The sequence below is a fragment of the Centruroides sculpturatus genome, unplaced genomic scaffold (assembly GCF_000671375.1).
Source record: "Centruroides sculpturatus isolate CEXI.00-Female unplaced genomic scaffold, Cexi_2.0 scaffold1163, whole genome shotgun sequence".
Classification (NCBI taxonomy): Eukaryota; Metazoa; Arthropoda; class Arachnida; order Scorpiones; family Buthidae; genus Centruroides; species Centruroides sculpturatus.
In genome coordinates, this window is record NW_019385338.1 from 224158 (window position 1) to 239817 (window position 15660).

Below are 15660 nucleotides of genomic sequence, written 5' to 3' on the forward strand. Positions count from 1 at the left end.
TAACGCGGTTAGGGTGGCAGCTAACCGTTCTGGGAAACCCGGGATAGAATCCGGAAGGTCAAAAAAACCTTGGGAATTTTTCGGGAATGGTCCGTCCGAATACTTCGAACCCGCCCTGGCCACTCGGCCGCCTCGTTGTGGACATAACTGAACCATAACGGGCTGGCTAAAAAAAAGGCCCTCAGTGCCCACAGAGAGGAGTTTAATAATTATGTGATATATTGTGAATTACTACACAGAGATGGGCCGGATAGCCGAGCGGTCAAGGTGGCAGCCTACCGCTCTGGAGGATCCGGGCTCGAATCCAAACGGGTCGAAAAAATCCCCAGGAATTTTTCGGGGGGTGGTCCGTTCGGATATGTCGGGCCCCGTCCCTCACTACCTGGCAGCCCCATTGTGGGCCTGGTCGAACCCATAATGGGCTTGCAAAAAGAGGCCCCCTTAGTGCCCACAGGGCGGAAAGAGTTAAAACTACACAGAGATGACATTCAACATTTATTGGGCTGCAATTTGAAAAAAATTGTAGACCTATAAATTCCCACTGTCATCCATCTATCTGTCATTCTTTTCATAATCTCGAGAACGGAGTTATATAGATGAAAATCGAGACCAGATAGGGAAAGATTAGGAACAGGAGACCCCCAATTAACTCTGTTCGAACTTCCGATGTAAACCAAAAGTCATGTAAATTCATTTAAAAATTTTTCCCCCAAAATGACAGATAAATTATAGGCACGATTTTATTGCTAACGTACAAGTATGATGTACAGGGGTACACTATTAATTTGAGGTGGAGAGCATATTATTGATCAAAATATATTTATATCGGTACAGTTTAGACAAAATTCGAAGGTCATAAGTAGTAATTACTATAAACTATCGATTCTTCAATTGATTATATAAATAATTCATTCTATAATCTTCAGTTTTATTAGTAATTTAAAAAGTTTTTACCTTTATATCTACACAAATTAAATTTATATTTTAAAAACTACACAATTGATATCAATTTTGTTAAAATATGATCAATTGTCGAATCCTGATTGTGATCTATCAACTACTTCCTATACATATACAGGCTATACTCTATAGAAGAATCCTTTTATTAAAATATCAATATTGTTATCAGTCATTAAATGTTTTCAGAATTAGAACATCCCAAAATATGTTAAAAATAACACCTATAAAGCTTTATTTATTATAGAGTTCTGATTAATGTTATCATCATCTTCAGGTAAATATGCATTTTGAATAGTCTTTTTGCATGCTATAAGCCACAATCTCATCATAAATAGAAGTTTTACTATTTCTGATATGTTTTGTATGAATACAAATGAAGAATGACTTTTTGACGTGTAAATTGTGATCTAGATTTACCGACCGGTCTTAGTAAAATGCAAATTGTAATTTATATTTTCACATATTCAAATGACAAATATGGAAACGTGCACATCAAATATGAATCTTAACTGGAATTACTTAACTAAATGCACATCTCATTTCTATTTTAATTTTAAGAAACATATCTATTTGTATTGTCAAGACTACAAAGATATGTATTTGATTCCATTAAATGCTTTCTTGTAATTATTAAGATGTATTTCATTTTATAAAAATTGTAAATTTGAATAAATTACGTGCATGCTATCAAATTTGATATTTGATAGAAAACTAACATTTAAGATGAAGGTTAAGTAGTGATATTTAGAAAAACTCTATCCTGAATGTAAGAGTTAAAACCCTCATAACTATAAGTACAATTCCAATAAAATATAGTAATAAATATCATACTATCTAACACTCGTTTGCCATAAATATTGTAAAACTTCGTATTATAGCACTTACAATAAATTTTTTTTCAAAAACTTTCTTATCGATAAAGCACAAACATTCAATTATATCAAATCACTGTTATGAAATTGTCTATATTATTGTTGAAACAAGCATAATCAGGGAGATATCAGTTATGCATTTAAATGATCTAGAAGAATATTAAAAATTTCAAAGTTTGAATTGTTTCCNATAAATATCATACTATCTAACACTCGTTTGCCATAAATATTGTAAAACTTCGTATTATAGCACTTACAATAAATTTTTTTTCAAAAACTTTCTTATCGATAAAGCACAAACATTCAATTATATCAAATCACTGTTATAAATAAATAATATATAACAGAAAAAGTATCCAATCTTTTCTATAAATATATAACATTAACGTTATAAAAGAAAAATAGATGCACTTCTTGATATTTGTCAAAATTCGTATAAACTGCATAATGCTATATTTTGAAAATTGTCATAAATATAGCATTTGACAGTTTTACCAAAATTTACTTCTAATAATTTAAAATTCATATATTACCAAACTCTAGACTAGAATGAGACGAACTATCGGTTGAGGATAACCGTTCCGGAACCACATCTAAATCCTGATGTCCGTGCATACTTCGATGTTTAGCAATAGGATAATCCAATTTAAACTGTTTGCCGTTTACTTCTAATGGCTCTTCACTGCTTGGAGATTCCAAACCGTTATCCCATCCCGGTGATGAAGCATGAGTAGGAGAGAATGACATTCGTTCCTGAAGAAGTTGTTTATATTCTTGAATTGATTCATTCAAAGACCATAACTGACATAAAAGTGACATGTCTAATTGTCTCAAACCAACCTGCAATATTTACCATTTAACAGTGAATTAGAAATATTTGTGATGATGATGATAATATATTGAAATTTTATACAAATATTACCATTTCTTTTCTCAATAAAGCCAACTGAGCATCTAGTCTGCTAGCTCTGCTCACTCCTCGTCCGTCGATTGAAGGACTTCCTCTTCCACTTCCGTACACGTCACTCCTGTCGTCGTCTTCAGAAGAACCGTGTTGCAACGTCGATCTTTCCACCATGTTGCGCGTTAGATCTTGCTGAATCATTGTACGCATAGTATATAGTCTTTCTAATTCTTTCCACTGTGCACTACTAAAATTCAATAAACCGCTTAAACTTTTAGGTAAAGGTGGAAGTCCTTGTAATGAAGCCATAAGTAAAAATAACACCTATAAAAATTAAATTATATAATATATAATTAAGATTAAAATATGTAATTAAGATTTAAAGAAAATATAATAATAATTAATTGAACTTTTAAAATTTCTAAGTGTTTTAATGTTAACAATATTTAACAAAAAGTTTATTGAAATTATGAAAATATACTAGATATTTTATTTTAATTTTACTTTCCTTGCTGTTATGTACACATAACATGGAAACAAATCGGAATTGTGTCAAATTTGATCCTTAGCATTTTTTACAATTCTTCTTTCTGAATAAAAAAAAAACCTATGGATATGTATGTATGTATATTGGCATCTATTTTGCTTAATATCTCAGGATGAAATACAGATTAAGTAACAAAATTTGGCACAGTGGCTTGTATATGAAGGACATTGATGCTATTAAATTTTGGTCATTAAACATCGAGAGGGTTGTTAGATAAAGGCTGTCGTGTGTCTCTCCATTCGGGTCGAACTTAACGACAATTTTACTCATTATTAACATTTATACTTTTTTTTTATTAAACTCATCCCTACCCTCAAAATTAAGCTTTTTGTAATTTTCATTAAAAATATAAAAAGTTTTTTTTATAACAAAATCTCATAACAGATGGCACCACACACAATTTTATTGTTATATTGTAATTAAAATTATAAAAGTTATTTTCTAAATAATATCTCATAATAGCTGGGAAAGTTATGCAACTTGTAGCTGGATTTTTTAAACTTCGTATCGTGTAAGCTATAAGAGTTAACTGAGATATAGAGCTATAGTTATAAGAGTTTAATAGTTTTTATTTCTACTTTTCAATTGATAAGAATGTATAAATAGACATTCTTATCAATTGTAATTATTCTATTATTATTATTATTATTATTATAAAATATATTCAGAAATACATCAAAATCATCCAAAATTGAAAAACATTTCAGCAAAAAGGATAGCTGTGCATCTTGCATGCATACTTATTTATATCCTGATTGTGATCTATCAACTACTTCCTATACATATACAGGCTATACTCTATAGAAGAATCCTTTTATTAAAATATCAATATTGTTATCAGTCATTAAATGTTTTCAGAATTAGAACATCCCAAAATATGTTAAAAATAACACCTATAAAGCTTTATTTATTATAGAGTTCTGATTAATGTTATCATCATCTTCAGGTAAATATGCATTTTGAATAGTCTTTTTGCATGCTATAAGCCACAATCACAATTAATTAATAATAATAATTTTATAATTATACCCCAACAAAAATAATCTGCAGAGTTTTTAGTTATCTATAAATATAACAACAATTTTTTTTAAAAATGTCTGTGTTTTATATAGTTATAACAATTATACATTAAGGAATAGATATTTACTTTTCCTTAATCATAAACATTTTATTTGTACTTTATTACTTTAAATTTAACTGAAAATATCTAACATTCTCATTTAATTAATTTGTTCATAATACTTACATAAATAAAATTTCATATTTTAATGAATACCATTAAAATATAAATGTTTAGTTATAAAATGATTCACATTCAGAAGCATTAGCATACAAATTTACAAATCATTAAATAAGCTTACACATAGTATAAAATACAAACAAATACCATCCTTTACCATCCGAATAACCCAAGAAAAAACAAGAACAACATTAAGAGCTTGTTACATACCATATATTAAAAGTATTTGATCAAGAGATTTTTATCAGTTGTTTTAAGAGACCTTACATATTGGATGTATGATTATTTACACATACACCTTTATGAATCCAACAATTTAGCAACAAATGTTTTTGACACAATCACACGTCGTCAGGTCCAACCGAGAAACGACAATAACACAAATTCCACAGCATTGCTTTGTTTGGTTTTTGTTTTAATTCTTTCCACCCTATGAGCACTAAGGTGGCTTTTTTTAAGCAAGCCCATTATGGGTTCAGCCATGCAATGAGGAACGGGACCCAGTGCATCCAGATGACCACTTTTCTGGAGTTTTTTGACACATTTGATCCTGGGTTCCCACCCCAACCGCTCGGACATTCGGTCACTAAACATCACCTAGACCGCAGTCAAGATTAGAACGGCTCACAAGATAAAAAAGAAAGCCAACATCCTTCACCTTGTAATTATGTTCTTTACTGATGTTGACTTTCTTCCTTCCTGTTCTAATTTTGACCATGGTTCGGATGATATTCGGTAACTGGACACAATTATGCATAGGAAATTTAGTACTGGAATTTAGATCCTCTAAGTCCAATGGCTATTTCTCAGTCGGGCTTGCATTTCGCACGTAATCATGTCGAAAACATTTGTCGTTATTAAATAATTGCTGGGTTTATACAGACATACGCACGAACTTATTAGTACTGGCGGTATCAAACTACATTCAATAAAGTTGCTCAGTATTAAAAGGTAGTAATGTTGATTCAACCCGACAATGCTATGAACGTTTTTTTATTTATGCGATACGCCGTTCCTCTCGGAATCCGTACAACATATAAAAAAAAAAAACACCTGTTACATCGCTTGCGTTTATTTATTTTCTTGCATTATAATCGAAATCGGTCTCGTTGTAACTAATGTCTTACTTACGACTAGAGAATTGTCACGTGCCTGTTTTTACAATTCTTTGTTTACGGTACGATCCTCCAAACGATAGCATCTAGGTGGCCATGTCTGAACTAATCATCTCGTCAGTGTTGCCACCTGTCAATGTCGAATTTGGGAAATTTCCGTAGATCTATTCTGATTTTCGGTAGATTTTACAAATTTATGTTTTTATTTTTTATTTTTTGTTTTTTTTTAAGAAATGAAATTTTACAATGTATAATTACTGTAATAGATTTGCAATAGAAAATATATAATCTAACGCGGTTAGGGTGGCAGCTAACCGTTCTGGGAAACCCGGGATAGAATCCGGAAGGTCAAAAAAACCTTGGGAATTTTTCGGGAATGGTCCGTCCGAATACTTCGAACCCGCCCTGGCCACTCGGCCGCCTCGTTGTGGACATAACTGAACCATAACGGGCTGGCTAAAAAAAAGGCCCTCAGTGCCCACAGAGAGGAGTTTAATAATTATGTGATATATTGTGAATTACTACACAGAGATGGGCCGGATAGCCGAGCGGTCAAGGTGGCAGCCTACCGCTCTGGAGGATCCGGGCTCGAATCCAAACGGGTCGAAAAAATCCCCAGGAATTTTTCGGGGGGTGGTCCGTTCGGATATGTCGGGCCCCGTCCCTCACTACCTGGCAGCCCCATTGTGGGCCTGGTCGAACCCATAATGGGCTTGCAAAAAGAGGCCCCCTTAGTGCCCACAGGGCGGAAAGAGTTAAAACTACACAGAGATGACATTCAACATTTATTGGGCTGCAATTTGAAAAAAATTGTAGACCTATAAATTCCCACTGTCATCCATCTATCTGTCATTCTTTTCATAATCTCGAGAACGGAGTTATATAGATGAAAATCGAGACCAGATAGGGAAAGATTAGGAACAGGAGACCCCCAATTAACTCTGTTCGAACTTCCGATGTAAACCAAAAGTCATGTAAATTCATTTAAAAATTTTTCCCCCAAAATGACAGATAAATTATAGGCACGATTTTATTGCTAACGTACAAGTATGATGTACAGGGGTACACTATTAATTTGAGGTGGAGAGCATATTATTGATCAAAATATATTTATATCGGTACAGTTTAGACAAAATTCGAAGGTCATAAGTAGTAATTACTATAAACTATCGATTCTTCAATTGATTATATAAATAATTCATTCTATACTCTTCAGTTTTATTAGTAATTTAAAAAGTTTTTACCTTTATATCTACACAAATTAAATTTATATTTTAAAAACTACACAATTGATATCAATTTTGTTAAAATATGATCAATTGTCGAGCATTATATTATTATATTTACAAATAAACTTATATCAGTATATTTATAGGCGCAATATATTCATTAATTTTCGTATTACCCACGAATTTATATTATCATCATATTTAATTTATGTATATTTTATATTATTACATGTTGAATAATTATCAAATTTCTAGTCTATCACATTATTATGTCGCATTAATTAAAATATGATGATAATAATATACATTCATGCATAATATGAAAATTAATGATGCAAGTATATATATATAAATATATATACTGTAAAACCTATGTAAGCCGGAATCGCACGATACCGAATATTTTTTCCTGTTTTGCAGGTTTTCTTTTTATTCGGGTTCCGTTTTGCACAGGTTTCACTGTATATGTCATAATAAATACCGTGCTAACTGCTACGTTATAATTAGAAATGCATGTAGTTATTGATTTTAGTCCTGTTTACTGTTTAAATTGGTTTTGATTTTGTAAAATTTTGTTTTGATTTTGTTTGAGATTAAGAGACGCTAATTAAAGTTACATAATATTTTCTATAGATGATTTATTAACAAATATTTGCTATACAATAAAAAGGTAATAACAATCCTTTTTTATCGAAAGTAGCAATGATGCAGCCACAGAATTAATTTATTTATATTATTATTTTACATACTGTAAAACCCGTGTAAACCGGAATCGCACTGGCGGAAACCATTAAAAAATGTCCGTCGTTTGGAGGTTATTCCGTGTGAATTTGTAAAAATGTTAAAATAAATTACACATAAAGAGCTATTTAAATTATTTTCTTTAAAGAAAATTATTATCTTCGATTTATTGATTATTTAGATATAAATATTGATTTATTAATCCTCGTTTAAACTTAAATTTGGGTCGATTTAAGAGATTTATCGAGTAATTTTGCATGCGACAAAGCAATATTGATTTATGGAATATGATAAAACAAAATTTATATTTTTGCATATGTTATTTTTCAAATTATAAGACTTTTTTTTCCTATTAATTAAATAATTTATTAATCAATTTTATTTAAAATTACCCCAAAAAAAAAGAAGGGGGAAAAAATGATTGCGATTTCCGAAAAAGCATACAGCGCCCTAATTTAAAATATTTTATTAATGCAAATTAATCCTAAGATATTATTAATGATTATTTATACAGGATAATAAAGAAATATTAATAAAATAACCATGCATAAATTAAATACTTCGTTTAGATATAAAATCGATAACAATCAAACTCAATTGAATCCGCTAAACGTAGGTTTATAAATTTATTTCTTAATAACTATTTAGAAAAGTGATTACTTTTTTTAAAAAAATCACAAAAAATTCCAAAAAAAAAAATTACAAACGTGTAGTTTATACTATAGACAAGTTAGGAACGACAAATAAATTTACGAAAAAGCGCCACCTGATATCGTTTCTGTATCATACAAAATGGCGGAAGGTGAGTTGTGTGTTGATCAGTCTTGCAAATAATACATTTAATATTCTATGTTACACGTATCTATTGTTTTTTTTCCCTGGTTAGTTTATTTATTCATCTTTAAATTTTTTTGTTATTTTATTAAGGTTTTTAAATAAGTACCTAAATTAAATTTATAATTAGAAAAATTATTAATAATTTATTCTATTCTTAATAAATTATTGTTATTCATATTAATTAGCTGTAATTGACACATTTTTCGCGTGTCGATGACGTATTTTAAAGCATGGTTTTGTAAATTTTGAATAAAAGACACTTCATCCATTGTTTGTATTCAATCAAATTGAAGTCCATCTTTTGTGCTCGGAAAGTTTTCCTCTTATTTAAAATATTATTAAAAATTTTAATCATTTTAAAATTAAATAAATAAATTATTTATTTATAAATAAATTCAAAATATTTGAAATAATTCAATAAAAAATTAATTATTTTTATTAATTGAATTAAATATTGCTTTTAATTGAAATGTATGTAAATTCATAAATGCATTTAAACAATTTTTTTCTTATTTAACATAAAGATGTGTTAAATGTAAACATAAAATTAAAAAAAAAAAAAGATTTAAACTTGACAGGTCGCACTTATATTGATAAAGATCTTAATATTGTTTATATGTTTAATTTAAATTAAGCTTTAAATTATGTCTAAAATATAAAAAGAATGTAGAAAAAGGTTTCTTAGTGATGTTGACACGATTTGAAGATAGCTTCTCTTGGGGCCCACCGGCGGCCAGGCAGTTCTGTTCCCTGAATGCTGGAAGTTCGGTTGTGGATTTGTGCCTGGGCAAAATGGGCTGGCTGTGTGGAGTTTTCCAGGTTTTCTCCACGTCTGTAATGCCCAAATGGGGGCCAGTTATCCTTAAAAAGACCTCCCGGAGTGCATCCCTCCTAGGCAGCTCTCCCAAGTGTTGGGTTGACGTAACTTAACAAAATAAAATGTTTCTCTTGAGAGCAGAGTTTTTAGTGATATGAGAGTTGGCAAGCTTACTCCACAAGAGTCAATTCCAGGAGTTAAGAATTTTGAGAGATTTGACATTTTTTTTTTTTTTTGACTTTCAGTAATGTCAAAATACTATTTTCTATTATAACCTGCAATCCAAAAGTTGATTGTCTTGTTGAATAAATATGGGAAGAGTAAGCCTCAATTCAGGAGTGTGAGAATTTAAAAATTTTTACCAAATTCTGGGAGCTTCCTATTGAGTCTGAAAGAGCTGGTGACCTTATTGTGGAGGATGGATTATCATTATTTTAAATTTTAGCCTTAATATATTACATACAAACATAAATTAAATCTATTCAACTTTCTGGTTTTTGATTTATATGGCTAATAAGCTTATTTAATCAATTGAAACCACTTGTAAACATTATATTTAAATAATTGGAAAATCTTTTTGATAGAATCTCAAAATAATGATTTCATATTGCAGAATAAATCTACATAAAAATTATTTTTGTGTAAAATACTGCATTTTACAATTATATGGATACAAAATTAATTTCTTCTCATACAAAGGAAGTAAGTTTTAAGTTTTTTGAAGCTTAGTTTATTATTTTTTAATGTAAGCTTGTCTTACAAGATTTTTTTTTTGTATAGGTTACATATGGTTTATTAAATTCATTTCAGAGGTCTTCACATTATAAAAAAAATTTTAATTCAAAAATAATTGCTAACTGGCAAAATTATAGTTTGTGAAATGAGAATTATGCTTAATAAATGGAAAAATTATGATCATTATCAAAAAATCTAAAAGTATGGATTAAATATTTTATGTTATAAAGTGATGAATGTCTAAAAGTTAATTTTTATTAAATGCATTTAACATATACATCATACTGATTATGTCTAATTTTATTTTCTCCTAAGAAGCCATGGTCTTTTTTTATACTTTTTCTTTTTGTTAAACAATTATTATTCTGACAGAACTGTGCTTTGTCAATTCCTTAATTTTTAATTTGGCATTTGAAGACAACTCTGTTAATCAGTAATCAAAGATATACTGAAAGAACTATTAGGTAGATACTAGGTATTGTACATTTAATATTTATCATCTGAAAAAAATGAAAATAGAATATTCAATATTCTAATTTACATTCACTAACACTAATAAAAATTTTATTACTACTACCAGAGATGATTTTTATCATAATAAATAGATCAAGGCTAAATTGTTATTGATAACTTCTAAAATTATTTTTTTATGATAATTAAATAAAGATATATTAGTGCTGAAAATTTTCTAAATCCTTAGGTCAATAAAATTTTGTTATAGATGTGATGGTGTATATTGTATTAAATAATTTTCTACAACAAGAAACTTGTTAGCATCTTTTCTGCTAATCTTATAATATAATTGAGATGAGTTGAATCATTTTCATCTTTTGGGTAACCCAAAAACAATAAATCCAAAATAAATAAATTCGAACGAGTATTTGAATTTGTTCCAAATTCGAAATATTGAATTGAAAATATAAAATTCCAAACAAGTTTTTTAGATTTTAGAGTTTAAAATCAACCATATAATTCAAGTAAAGTTATCAAGTAAGTTAATTCTCCATTGTAATGAAAAATTTTCTGATTTTTTTTTATTTTATAGGTTATTTAAATAAAAGAACTTTTTGAATACTAAAGATTTATTCAGTTAAAATTCAATAATGATTTTAATTTTAATTTTTTTTTTGCACGTTTGACTGCATTTTAGTAGTATATGCCTTGAGAATGCATACTAAGAAGGGATTTTTGGAAATTATCCCCATGGAGGAGAGGGAAAGCTTAAGGATTATTTTATAGAACTCAGCTTTACTGTACTATTTTAGATGTGGTGTTTTGCATAAAATTGAACATATTTTTAGACCATGTAAAAATTCTCTAAGTGTCTCGGAAGAGAGAGACCTAATTCTTGCGCCTGGTGAAAACGGGTAATATCGACTAAAATCTAATAATCTTAATCTTCGCTATTGTTACTTTTTGCCCGAGCAACGCCGGGCTCATCTGCTAGTTAATTTATATCATCAATAGTAAAGTGATATTAATAAGTTTTTTGCTCCATAATTAGAACTTCAATTTCTTTTCAGGTTTTTGTCTCAGAATTTGATTGAATCTGTAGTTAGTTTTTCAACTTAATCATAACTTTCAAATTATAGTATGGTAATAAAACATAATGTTCATTTTTTGTTTCATGTATCTAAATGATCTGAGCCAAAAGTAACTTTTATTTAAATAGAAAAAACTATTCAGGATGCAAAAAATACTTCAAATTAGTATAGTATCTTCCATAATTGTCAATGACATTCATTTGATTAATCAATTAGACAAATTTATTATCCATAAATTAGCAATGTTATCATTAAATTTATTACTTCTATATACAGTGATACCTCGACTTACGCGAACCTGGAGTTACGCGATTTTCAAATCTCGTCGATTCGTCTTTTGTTTGAGCACCACGCAACTCTTGATTACTCATTCCCTCCACACTATTGTTCAACTTACATGTTCGGACGTGTCGCGCGGAATCGACACACCTACAATTTATTTTGTGTTATTTATTTCTGTGTTTGTTATATCTACGGAGACTCGAGAGACTCTATGTGGTGATTTCTTGTAACAATGAACTAATCAAAAGATGAGATAAGATTAACGAGAACATTTATTAGCTAACATACATCCAACTTGGATTTTACACACATTGAGAAATTATACCCCGACTTATGCGGTTATCGCTCGGTCCCACCTATCGCGTAAGTTCGGGGTATTGCTGTATTTACTATTAATATTTAATAATTTGAATTATGAATATTTTAGAAATCTGAAAAGAGATTTGAACTGTAATTTTTGGTACTTATTATACTATTTGAATTGGATCTTTTCTGACATATGAATTTAGTCCATCACATAATTTTTGCAGTTATGGTACTTTTTCAATCTTGTATAAATCTCCAAAATCAGAAATTAATTTGAAAACACTAAAAGAAAGGATCAACTTGTTCCTCATAAATTGAGCTAACATGTTACAAATTGTTATTTTGCCTCACCAATCTTTACTACATTAATCAATTAGTTATATGTTAATTCTAAATGTGTATCTGGAAATGAAGTTTGGCTTAAGGCGACGAGTCTTTAATATTTGGTTATTGTTACAAATATTGACGAGATTGAATGAACATTTAATGTGTGGTTGCCTAGACATTCAAATCAAAATATTGTCTGTTTTGTATTCTAGTCATTTTATAGAATTCATGTAAATCCTGAAATCTCTCGAAAATTATTCCATCATACACCTAATTAAATATTTATTTTTTTTTTAGATTTTATATACTTTCCCCCCTGTGATTTTATAAAAAATATTCAGAACTTTTCCTTTTATTTCATTAAATATCTGCAAATACACGCACATTTTTTTCATAGGAGTTAAATTTCCAATAATTAGGGAAATTTCCTGCTCTGTAATGCTGTTGCAAAAACATTGTAAAACAGAAAAATGACTGATTATTGCACATGTGCTTTTTCACCCAATATTCTTGTGGCATGACAGGAGAATACAGACATTCAATGTGTTCAGTTTGTCAATTTTGAAATATTGAAAACTGCTGTGCCGACTATCACCAATGATCAAATCAAGTCTAAGACTTAACAATAAGTGCACTTAGACATTCAAGTCTTCTATGTCTTAAGAGCCTTTTGAGGTTCATACAGCATAATTGATAACATGTTTGTCCAATTTAGACAAGTTAGACTTCAAGTTTTACTCTATTTTTTTTCTAGCTATTACTTCTAAAATAATTAAATTTAATTTTAATTCTTAAGATTAATTAATGTAAGAAGTTTGTAAGTTGTTTGGAAGATTTTTTTGGATTATTTAAATTTTATCAGAAGTGTCCAATTATTGTCATAGAGAATAGCTGTGCCATTAATTAATGAGCTTTCCAGTGTAAATTCTAATGTTTTTTGACACTCTTATTAATTTCAGCATTGTATAGCTTAACATAAAATGGAAAATTCAAAACACAATCTGAAGGTTTTTTGATTTGATGAATAAGTAGTATAATTAAATTTTGATAAAGCAAAGAATTATAAATTTTTATTTATAGATTTAAAATGTGAATTTGACATTTTAATCATAATCACACATTGGAAGAATGATTTAGTAAAACTTAGTGTTATAGCACACTCATGATTATTTCTATATTTTGGTTCATATATTTAGTACAGTTGTTTTCTTTGAAGAATAAAATGTGTTTTTATCTGAAAATACTTCCATTATTGAAATGTTTCTCACTTTAAATTTAGTATCTAGCATTTAAGATATATCTTTGTCTAAACAATTCTCTACATTTTCTGTAATCAACAGTTGTTTCTTTTGCAATTTGATAACTTTAAATGTTCATCTTTATGAACTTTGAATCATATCTTAGTAGTAGTAAACTAAAATTGGTGTTTCTAAAATTTTGTGAACTTGTCAAAAGAACTTCAGCAGATGTCTTAGTTTCTATGTATTTCCTTTTTTTGTGCAGATAACCTGTGTGTTGTGTGTTTGAAAGATGATTTTGAAATGGCGTGTGGGTTATGCAATTTTAAATTTTAATCCTGGGTTATAACAATTAATGATTCAGACAAATATTAAAAATATTGATTTGACAAACTTATTTTTATAAATAAGCGATGATGCCTTACAAAATTAAAATATTAAAACAAGATGAAATTGTGTTTAAAAGGTTACAACATTTTGAACAACATTAAACAGAAAATAATTATATCATCAATATTAAAATTTTCTGTTTAATTTTTTCTGAGTATTTTATTATTGCTATTGGACAAAGGAAATTATTCATAAAATAAAAATGATAAATCATATTTATTTTATAGACAATTCGTAAACACCTGCATTGAATTACACAGATGGCCACTGAGTAAGGTTTGCTAATGTATGCTTGAATTGAAAGTTATTTAATATTTGAAATCTTATATGAATGTTAGTTTACTGTAAAATGAATACTACGGTAAAGTCTTTGTTTTGGAACCATGCTGTTTTTTTTTTTTAAATTAAATTGCCAATAACTGCATTGTAGTCATGCGAGACTTGTAAAACTTAAACATTATTTTGGTACTTTGAGTAACAAAATTTCAGGCAAAATGCATTTGAATTATTGCAAAAATAACAGTTCTTCAGTTGCCTTTTGACTCTTGTGCCTATTCAAAATGACATCTTAAAAATATCTTGATGTACAATATATTAAAAACTGAATGCACTTTTAATGATGTTAAACTATTCTTTGTTATACAATACGTTGTTTATGTAAAAATTTTCATATTTAGTCTGTTTGTATGTTAAACTGCATGTATATTGAGGTATTGTTAGATATTATTTTTTAAATAGGCACCAGCAAGTCAAAACACAATTGAAGAGGATTATTTCTGTAAAACCTGAAATGCATTTTGAATGGAATTTTGTTACTCAAGATGTTGAAAAGATGTTTAAATAGAATTACTTGATATTAAATGCAATGTTTGCTTTAAACTATAGGTATCCCTCGTATGATATGATAGATATGTTGCAAAAAAGTGCTGTGTTATTCTCTAAATACAAAGATTAATATATAAAAACAAAACACTGTGACATTCTTAAAGTCTGAAAGCAACAGCGATAACACCTGGTTGATAGGAAAGCTAGGACAAATTTCAATTTGTTTCTTCCATTAGTTTTTATTAAAGTAAACCTGACAAAAGGCACCTAGTCAATTAAAAATTTCAATATTCTAAAATCCATGAGCAAATTGAGATGACACACACTCTTACTTGAAGGAAAAAGTGTTGAATAATGGAGTTTGTACTTAAAAATTGTGAAATTTTGTACAGAGGATTTTCCAAATTCTTGAACTGTGTTGTGCAAGGATATCCCCAATTTTCACACACTGTTAGAGCAAAACCATGTTGTAGAAGTATGTTATTGTATGAGAAATACCTATATTTATAACACTGAATAATCTTTCTTTTGAAACATGAATAGTTTGTAATTTACATAGTTCTGTTTTACTATTAAAATTAATTATATAGGAACAGCCGGATTTACACATAAGTTAAGTATGCAATAGCGTAGGACCTGGATTATAAGGATTCTCATTCTGTTCTCAAGGACGCTTTATATGTATTCCTCATTATTTGATGAAGAAAGTAGGACCTCTTGTAGCTTAGGGCCATAAGTCTAAATCTAGCTA

General features: G+C 28.9%; 1 protein-coding gene across 5 annotated transcripts in view; it reads right to left on the bottom strand.

The window, feature by feature from the left end:
- The window catches only part of LOC111637827 (protein FAM89A-like), a 14160-nt gene extending 8399 nt beyond the window's left edge, over positions 1 to 5761 (bottom strand). The window contains exons 1-3 of one of the 5 annotated variants that reach the window (XM_023383405.1): positions 3245 to 3316; positions 2755 to 3060; positions 2366 to 2672 (exon numbers count right to left, since the gene is read on the bottom strand). In XM_023383405.1, the coding sequence (XP_023239173.1) occupies positions 2366 to 2672; positions 2755 to 3060; positions 3245 to 3268 (637 nt within the window). In that variant the 5' untranslated portion in view covers positions 3269 to 3316. Of the gene's footprint in view, positions 1 to 2039; positions 2673 to 2754; positions 3061 to 3244; positions 3317 to 5650 lie in introns of those variants that run through there. The other 4 variants (XM_023383406.1, XM_023383407.1, XM_023383408.1 and 1 more) reach the window with 4 other exon arrangements.
- Between the last annotated feature and the right edge of the window lie 9899 nt (positions 5762 to 15660).